Genomic DNA, 9,606 nt, shown 5'->3' on the forward strand with positions numbered 1-9,606 from the left:
TTTCTTTTGTTTGCCCTTAGATAATTAAATACAAATAAATAAAGCAAAGTATCAATAAAAGCGTGGTGGTTTTGGAACATAAAAGCGCAAAGGAAGCAAACCGTTCATATTATTCAAGAATTATCTTTTACACAAAAATCCATTGAAAGATAGTATGCAAATGCAAACTCTTCACTTAGTATCCACTCACTGGTCAGTCTTTCCCAATATCTACACACTTTTCTATCCTTTTAAAAAAAAATATTTGTTGTTTAAATATAACTTTCATGTTTTCTTTTTGATGTATTGCAGGTCAACTATTGTTTCTCTTAATTGTTGCTGTTGTCAAGCTTCAAATCAGTTGCCATTTCCCAAGACTAAGTTGGGTTTTGTTAAAGGTAGTTTTCTTTTTTAAGTTATTTAGTTTTATTTGTGAAAATATGATTTTCTTGGCATTTCAAAGCAGTCAACTTTGGTGTAACTTGTTAATTTTGATGTTCCATTTTGTCAATTCTTGATTTGTAAGTCTCTGTCTTTGTGTGAAAAGCTTTAATGATTGGTTATGGTTTGTGCAAGATTATTGTGAAGCTTCATGTTTAGGAAGTTACTAAATTGTTAAGCCTATTTTGGGTTTTGTAACTGAAGGTAGCTTTTTCTATTTTATTTAGGTTCATTTGTGAAATATATGCTTTTCTTGAGCACTTCAAAGGAATCAACTTTGGTGCAACTAGTTAATTTTAATGTTCCATTTTGTCAATTCTTGATTTGTAAGTCTCTATTTTTGTGTGGAAAGCTTTGATGAGTAATAGGTGATTAGTTATGGTATATGCAACCTCATATTTAGGAAGTTGCTAAATTGTCAAGCCTAATTTGGGTTTCGTTAAAGGTAGCTTTTTTTTAGTTTATTTAGTTTCATTTGTGAAAATATGATTTTCTTGGCAGTTCAAAGCAGTCAACTTTGGTGCAACTAGTTAATTTTAATGTTCACTTTTGGAAATAAAGCCTGCTTCTTTTCCACTGTTCTATCATGTTTTTCGATGTTTCTTACTGTTTCCTCTCCAACTTGGTTCCTGAGTCCGAGACTCCGAGTCAAGACTTAATTCATCTCCTTCTGATTCTTCTGTCTAGTTGACATAGTAGGAACCTCATGGTGATCGACTTGCATAAAAATGAAATACAAGGAAACACCAATAACGAGCAGACAGCAAAGCCATAATGGTTATTTTCGTTATTGGATTTCAATAATTTGTCCCCTAATACAAAAGTTACATTTACTCTCACATTTGCAGTTAAGAGACAACCAAAGGCTTCTAATTTGAAGGCTGGCTTCTGGGAATCCATCAGATCCGGGTACTTGAAATTGCTTAGCAAGCTTCCCATTTGACAAAAAGTGCACTAAAGCTTATATTTTGCGATGTTTGCTACCAACTTACTAGCTCCTTAAAGTTTATTTCTCTCTTTCTCATCAACCTCGCTAGAAATCATTATTGGAAATCCTGGCCAATGATATGGTTTTATCATTTTATTGTTAAACATCCCTGGTGATAGAAAGGTGGAGCAATTTCTCCGATGGATATAAGATGTATATTTAGGAGGTTCTCTTTGTAATAGTTGACAGGTTGATAGGTTCTCTTATACATGAAGTAAATGCAATGTGGTGGGATAGGTTCACTTTCATAAGTACTTTCCAACGTCAAACTATTGATGACAATGCTTATATAGCTGTCTCCAGGATGTTTCATGTGGAGTGTGTATTAGTTTTCTTAATAACATTCAATAGATTGTCTTGGAGTTATAATAGAATATGTAGCTTCGACTTATAAAACTTAAATAAATAGCCTTGTGATGCTCCACGGTGCAGGTTTGTCAAGAATAACACAACACAGGTTATAGAAACACCATCCAGTGAAGAAGAAGAAGAAGAGCCTTTGCCTGAGGAATTTGTTCTTGTTGAAAAGGCTCAACCTGATGGAACAGTTGAACAGATTATATTCTCTTCTGGCGGAGATGTTGATGTGTATGATCTCCAAGCTTTATGCGATAAGGTGATTACATTTGTCAAAAACCATTTGCACTGGGGTGAAAATTTGGTGCTTTCTTTTCAGGGGTTTAGACAACATACGTTTCATGTGAAAAGCAGTGATGATTTGGTGCATATAGATGTGAAGTTCCAATATGCAACTTGATATAATGCAAAATATTACTATTATGAAGTTCATCGTCTTCAGCTTCTTGTGTACTCTTCACCCCTTCCAGGGGTTGACTTGAAAATTTTCATGCTGCTAGGAACAATAGCAACCGTGATTTTGTCCTTAGTGGAATGAAAGAAATGTGTGAGTACTTGTTACTTGTCTAGCAGACTGGCCAGAGGCGAGCCATCAGGGCCTGCAAAAGGCTGATGAGCAGTCCAACAGGTGCAGAAAGAATGTAGGTCTGAAGGTGCTGTACAGAAATGCGCCTTTCACGGCTTTTTAAACTTCACTAGGAGGCGCCTCTTAAATAATGCCCCCTTTTCGATTTTTAAAAAGTTCACTGAAGGCAGTTGTCTTTTTCCTACGCGCCTTCCTTTTAAATCGACTTAGCAGACTGGTAGTTCTTAGACGTCAAATAACAGTGAAGGTGTGCTACCCCGAACGTGTTTTCACCATTTATGTCTAGTAAAAACTGACAACCCATTTATTGGAATGGCCTATCACAATGCTCCATTTCGAGAAAAAAATTGGATCATCTTAAGGTTATATGGGCACTTTCGGGACTTCAATTAAGAAAGAAGTTGAGTAGCTATGTTAAGGATAACAAAATGCAAATCAAAGTTCAAAAAGAGTAATCCTTCATTGTGGATGTTTAATTTGGTTGAAGCAATTTTTGTTTAGTAGGACCCAGCACTTCTTAAATTCTGGAAAGTTGTGTGTTTTCAAGTTCCTACTAATGCATCTGCAAATAATCTCTTCTTAGATGTTTGTAAAACTAAACTTATGTTGTTATAGTATGTGATGGGTTTGACAGGTTGGTTGGCCTCGAAGGCCACTGTCTAAGCTAGCTGCAGCTCTGAAAAATAGCTATATAGTTGCAACTTTGCATTCCAGGAAATTCTCATCAGGAGAAGGTATGTAGGTGGAACAACTTTATAGTGGGATTTATATGTTTTTCTTCTGTTATTATACCCAATTATCTTAATATCTTTGCAAATGAGTTTTAAAAGTAAGTGATAAGAACCTTAGTCTACTTGGACAAGTTACTTGGCAGAGGGGAATGGAGAAAAGAAGCTGATAGGAATGGCTCGTGCAACATCAGATCATGCTTTCAATGCAACAATTTGGGATGTTCTTGTTGATCCTTCATATCAGGTATTTGTTCTATGCGCCTTAAATACATTTATTCGTGCTGTTGAGATATTTATGTACAGGCTACTGGTCATTAACGTGTACCAGTCAGGATAGTTCCTTTTTTGAAACTTTTCATAGTAGTAACACAATTTTTTATTTTCTTAATGATGTGAGTGATTAGGAGGAGCAACAATTAAGATACATATTTTCGTATGCGCATAGTTACTAATTTCTGATTTTTTTACTGGTCTAAATTGTCAACCTTAAATCTTCATATTCCTACATCTGCAGTTCAACTACTATGCTCAATCCCAATCTTCACTGACCATGTTACTCCATTTAAACTCGTGCCAGTCCAATATTTGAAGATTTAAGTTCTCTAGCAATAGAGGCTCTCTTTAATTTCTAACAAGACTAAATGACAACTAGTTAGTATTGCCTATGTGGACATTTTTCTTCCATTGAGCCTTATTTTGCTCAAAGTCTGTATAAATTCCAAGAGATTATACGTCTTTCGAAACAACTTCTTTCTATGTGATTTTAGATCACTTACTTTTAACACCTTCATTACCATGGTTTTACACGTACAAACCGATGCATTTGGAGGTCGATATATGACATGCCAATACCATCTCAAATGACCTCCTCTCGTTTTATCATCTATGAATGCTTCTTGCACTTACTGTTGAACGTAATCATTTTTACTCTTGTATGGTTTCATATCCATCTTATATTCACATCTGCCATGCTAATCTTGTGAATATGTTGGACCTTAGAGGTCCAAATTCGCTCCTATATAACATGGTTGGTCTTATCATTGTTCTATACGACTTGTTTTTCACTTTGGTAAGTTACCTCCTATTTCATAACATTCTAGTGGCACTTCTCCATTTCAATCATGCTATTTTGGCTCTATCTGTAAGTCTTTATCTATTATAACCATTTTCTGGAACATCAAGTTTAGGTATCTCAATTGCAATTTGCATGTACTTTGGTACAACACTTGAGTCTGATCTTGTCTTACTTCTCTCTTCTTATTCTGGCTAAGCTTGCGGGGCATATATTCAGTCTTCTACTTATCTTAAAACCCTTACTCTTTAGAATGCTTCTCTATAGTTCAAGCTTTTGATTGGAACCTTCACTAGTTGCCAATTAACACAATTTGGTTTGCAGATAACATCATGGGACCTAATCATGTATATTGTTTGTTAGCCTAAAATAGCATATGTACTTGTCCCCGCTAAAGCCGGCTCCAACTCTCTTTTTTCTCTCTTAAACACATCAACTTGACAAAATGACAAAACTAATAAGCGCCTCTAATTGTTGGCCATGCTTATGTGGAGACAATATGTTTGATATGGCCAAAATGTGTGCCAATCACGCTCATAAGGTACGTAGATATAGTGATTTTGATTTAAAGAGAACTAAAAAAGAAGATTTTGATTTAAAGAGAACTAAAAAAGAATATAACAGCAAAGAAAAAGACAACAACAACAACATACCCAGTGAAATCCCACAATGTGGGGTTTGGGGAGGGTAAATTGTACGTTGACCTTACCCCTACCTTGGAGTGTAGGAAGGCTATTTCCGAAAGATCCTCGGCTCAAGAGAAAGCATGGCAAAAAGGTCAGATAAGGACAAACAATTCAAAGCAGTATGAAAATAAAAATAACAAAAGCGCAAAAGCCACGATAAAGCAGTCCGAAAAAAGGAGCTACCACAGATAAATAAGATAATCGAAGTACAAGAAACAACAGATCGCAGCACAAATCAGAGGACAAGAAACTAAAGAGCAAAACTGTGATTACTAGTACAAGAGGATAAGTGGAACTACCTACTAACTTTCTACCCTAGTATGAGTCCTCCATAACCTCTTATCTAAGGTTACGTCCTCGATGGCGGAATCGCGCCATGTCTTTGTCGATCACCACTCTCCAATACTTCTTCGGCCTACCTCTACCTCTCTTGAAACCGTTCATAGCCAAACTTTCACACCTCTGCATTTGGGCATCGGTGTCTCTCCTCTTCACATGCCTAAACCATCTCAGTCTCGCTTCCCGCGTCTTGTCCTCCACCGAGGCCACTCCCACCTTGTCCCTGATATCTTCATTCCTAATCCTATCTCACCTAGTGTGCGCACACATCCATTGCAGCTTCTCATTTACTTTCATCTTCTGAACGTGAGAGTTCTTGACTGGCCAACACTCCGTCCCATACAACAAAGTTGGTCAAACCACCACTTTGTAGAACTTGGCTTTAAGTTTTGGTGTCACCTTCTTATCGCACAACACTCTAGAAACGAGTCTCCATTTCATCCACCCTGCACCAAAATAAAAAACATAACAGCAAAGAAAAAGAAAAAAAAAAGAGAAGCCTGGTCCTAATTCCACTAGGTGATAGGGTCCAACTGTTGAAACTGAAGGTATTCCCTCACTATGTCTGAGTTCTTTCCCTAGTTACCTTGGTCCTTTCCACCTTTGTGCAGGCATGTTAATGTTAAATGGTGGTTTCCAGGCTGGAGGGAGGGGAAGGGAATGCGGGCCAGTCAAAAATTAGGAAGAAGGAAAGGAGATGCATTTGGAATTTTTTTTTTTCTAAAGAAAATAATGAAGATAAAAGATGAGAAGGGAATGTGGGCCAGTCAAAAAAATACGAAGAAACAACAATTCTTTTACTGTTACCATTCTCCCAAAAAAATAATAAAAAAATAAATAAATGTTGTTGGGTGGGGGGGGGGGGGGGGGAAGGGGAGGAGAGAGAAGGAAAGGAGATGCATTTGGATTTTGTTTTTTGTTTTTTGTTTTAAAAGAAAATAGTGAAGATAAAAGATGACGTGTTGCGAGGATACTGAGGTGTTATCTGGCTAAGCGCAATTGAGTTACATTTGCATTTTGAACTTAAAAGGACTTCTCAGGAAATGCTTATATATGTTGAAGAGGAAAGGACTGTAATTCTACTTGATAACCATTATCCTCTTTTGTCTGTATATTAAATGCATCTTATTTCAAATTTATGTGGAACTATTAGTAATGGTTTTCTTGATATTCATCTTATTTTTTGATGATATTGTGAACTAACATAATTCATTTGATGGTTTTGTTGACATTCAAAGGGACAAGGACTTGGAAAAGTTCTTATTGAGAAACTGATAAAGACCCTTCTCCAAAGGGACATTGGAAATATTTCACTGTTTGCAGATAGTAAAGGTACCAATCAGGGTCTCAGACCTGTAAAGATTTCTTTGATGTTGAAACATATTGACTAGTACTTGTTGAAAAGCTTGTTATTTCACCTTAAATAGGCTTCTGAAGTTTCACTTTTCTTCTCTTGCAGTTGTGGAATTCTATAGGAATCTAGGTTTTGAACCTGATCCAGAGGGTATTAAGGGAATGTTTTGGTACCCTATGTAGTAGGCATGTATTTTTGGACCATCAGTTTTGGCCTCTTGCTCTGTACAAATTCATCCGAGTGCAAGATTGTGGCTGTTGGATTCTGAAATGACATGTTCTTTTGAAGCTTATGAGCTTTTTGGCCATATTGTAATGTACATTATAATGACATATTTGCTAATATAGCTTGAGATTCATGCTGTATTCTTGTTGGAGGATTACGGTATGCACAAGGACTAGGTCTCTGGTAATTTATTAGACATTTCTTCAGATTGAAATGTATCATTAATTTTTAATAAGAATCTTGTTCTCATTATAATTGCCTTCTCAATTATCTTATAGTCTTCATCTTCAAACTCATTATTAGCCATCTTTTAAATGACCTTGACAATTTTGGCCTTTTTTTTTTGACAACAATTTCTTCGTCATATAACTGTGACATTCATTATTGTTGTACAGTACAACTTGTACTCAATGAAGTCAAGAGGGGGTGTATCCTTGGGCAACCTTGGCAAATATACATCTATATGCCTTGGCTGACTACTTTCAATAATTTGCTGCTCTCCATGGTTCTAAATTAGTCTTTTTACTTTCCATCTTTATATCTTCGACTGACATGGTGTTAAATGATGTATAATCAAAAATTAAAAAAAGGCTCTTTGTCATCAAATGCACGCACAAATTCATCAGAAAATAATAAGCTGTATATCAGTATATGGCTTGTCTTTCTGCCTGAGGTGGTTTGCCGTGCATGTTCCATTCTGAGAAATCTTTCTAAATTAACAGTATTTATCATGGTTTTAGATTGAAAAGTTTATAACTAGTTCTGTTTAAAGTGCCCAATCTACAGGCAATGAGCTACCGAGTGTACGCAATTTATTTGAATGAATATGAAGTTTAATTTCCTAATTTGATTTATATTATTATATTAAAATGGTGTAAGAATATATTACATTACTGTAATACAGGATGAGGTCCCATGGTATATGATGCGCTGTCTGCTGACGTGCTACACTCAAGGGTGTTTGGTACTTAGCCAAAATTATTTTAGAATTATAATTTTGAAACTAATTTATTCCATCTCTTGGGATTATTGGGATAAGAAGGATATCCCATCTTTTAAGTTGGGATGCATTTTATACTTTATGTAGTACAATGTATAAGATAAATTTATACCTTCTATCAAATATGATATAAAAAATTAGTGCTGGAATATTCCAGCTTATATCATGCACCAAACGACCCCTCAAGGTGCCAACCAAAAGTTGGAGCTATGGAGAAGCAATATGGAGGTAAAGATTGATCGTATGCATTGCAAGTTTAGTCAGTGTACGAAGAGTGAAGTTGAGATCGCAGTAGATAGGTCTCAATTTATGTGATATAGTTTGATTAGTCACGAAGTTTGAATTTTTTTTTTTTTTTTAAACTTGTGATTTAAAATAGTCATAAATATTTATGTGGCTGTAAATCATTTCACTAAGACAAATTTTTTAATTAAATTATTTTTAAATATAAAAAAATATCATTCTTTTTTAAACAAAATAAAAAGTAAAATGTATCCCAGTAAATTAGGGGTTTTGCTAAAAGTTGTATGATAGGAATATACTGACTTTTTATTTTCCTAAAATGCCCTTAATTTTATTCTAAGTCCTCGTGAATGAGAAAGGCTTTTTCGTCTTTTAGCCAAAAAGTTAACCTTACTTCTCCTTCCTCATTTCTCTGTCTGCCGTCTCACTAATCTCTATGTTGAATTTTCCTTTTTTTTCATCTCCCTCTTGCAAAAAGCTTTCAATTTCTTCTCCTTCTCTTTAAAAATTACATTTTGTTTTGCTCAACAATCATTATATCTAATTCTTGGTGCATTAATTTGTAAATGGGTCTCCATAAATTAGGGGATTGTGAATGGGTTACTTAAAGAGGACATAAATTAACTAAGTTGCTGTAATTTCACATGGCAAAGAATAGTTTAAATAGAACCCACTTTTAAATTTAGCTTAAAGAGATTGTTGTGTTTAAATTTTCAGATTATAACAAGGAAATAGGTTAAATTTAGTTTAGATTTTGATTGTTGGGTTTACATTTTTTCTTTATAACTTATTGGTCAGATTTGATTTAGCTCTCAATTACTGGGTTTACATTTTCAAATATAACGATCAAATGGGCTAGATTTGATATAGCTTTTGGTTGCTGGTTTTACATGCTTAAAAAGATTAGAAACTTCATTACGAGAAAAAGAAAAAGAAACAAAGAGATAGATAGACAGAGATGGAGGTGGAAAAATAAGAGATTGACATAGATGGAGGCAATAGAACATGTTTGAGCTGGGTTCCATCTGGGCCAAAGGCGCAAATATACTCCTCAACCTTGCGATTTAGATCAGATTTACTCTCGTTATAAAAGTAATATACGAAATGATGTAAATATACCCCTGCCGTTAGGGGCGGGCATGATATGGTAGATACCGATTATCATATTAAAATTTTTTATATCGCAGTTTCAGTATTATGGTATTTGATACGGTATTTGGTATGCATTTTTAAAAAGTTTGGTATTCAATTCATAAAGAAAATATCGAAATATCGAATATCATACCGAAGTATATAATTACATATACAATTCATATATCTTAGTATTATAATACTAACAAATATATAAACTAGTATTATTAAAAAACTTTATTTAAACGTTGGAACTTTAACTACTTTATCTTGATTTAAATGTCTTTTTTTGTGTAATCTTTGAGTATTTTTACATGTGTAGGCTGTTTAGTCAATAATAATTGAGACGTTTTTCAAGTAGCGGAAGTCATAATTCTTCACGATATGAGTATATATAAGTCGAAGTAGGAAAAACTAGGGTACCGATTTACCGTACCGTAAAATACCGAAATCGAACTTTAAAATACCCAACCA

The 9,606-nt window shown here is 34.7% G+C and overlaps 1 protein-coding gene and 1 long non-coding RNA gene across 2 annotated transcripts; both read left to right on the plus strand.

The window, feature by feature from the left end:
• The first annotated feature begins 37 nt into the window (after nucleotides 1–37).
• LOC132049823 (histone acetyltransferase TAP1) lies at nucleotides 38–7,013 on the plus strand. The gene is made up of 8 exons (XM_059440768.1): nucleotides 38–192; nucleotides 292–377; nucleotides 1,269–1,329; nucleotides 1,841–2,024; nucleotides 2,986–3,085; nucleotides 3,226–3,326; nucleotides 6,418–6,511; nucleotides 6,639–7,013. Exons 1-8 carry the CDS (start codon nucleotides 155–157, stop codon nucleotides 6,713–6,715), a joined length of 741 nt encoding a protein of 246 aa, XP_059296751.1. The 5' UTR covers nucleotides 38–154; the 3' UTR covers nucleotides 6,716–7,013.
• On the plus strand, nucleotides 3,335–6,021 carry LOC132049824 (uncharacterized). The gene is made up of 2 exons (XR_009413156.1): nucleotides 3,335–5,784; nucleotides 5,874–6,021. It is a non-coding gene; the product is annotated as an uncharacterized LOC132049824 (long non-coding RNA).
• Nucleotides 7,014–9,606: the final 2,593 nt, after the last annotated feature.

The sequence above is a fragment of the Lycium ferocissimum genome, chromosome 3, assembly GCF_029784015.1.
Source record: "Lycium ferocissimum isolate CSIRO_LF1 chromosome 3, AGI_CSIRO_Lferr_CH_V1, whole genome shotgun sequence".
In the NCBI taxonomy this organism is placed as follows: Eukaryota; Viridiplantae; Streptophyta; class Magnoliopsida; order Solanales; family Solanaceae; genus Lycium; species Lycium ferocissimum.

Excerpts from the sequence above, each read along its gene's own strand:
- LOC132049823 (XM_059440768.1), top strand. The coding sequence starts at position 155 with ATGCAAATGCAAACTCTTCACTTAGTATCCACTCACTG. Across the intron at positions 2,025-2,985 it reads TCCAAGCTTTATGCGATAAG|GTTGGTTGGCCTCGAAGGCC; the intron begins GTGATTACATTT and ends TGGGTTTGACAG. Across the intron at positions 3,327-6,417 it reads TTGTTGATCCTTCATATCAG|GGACAAGGACTTGGAAAAGT; the intron begins GTATTTGTTCTA and ends TGACATTCAAAG.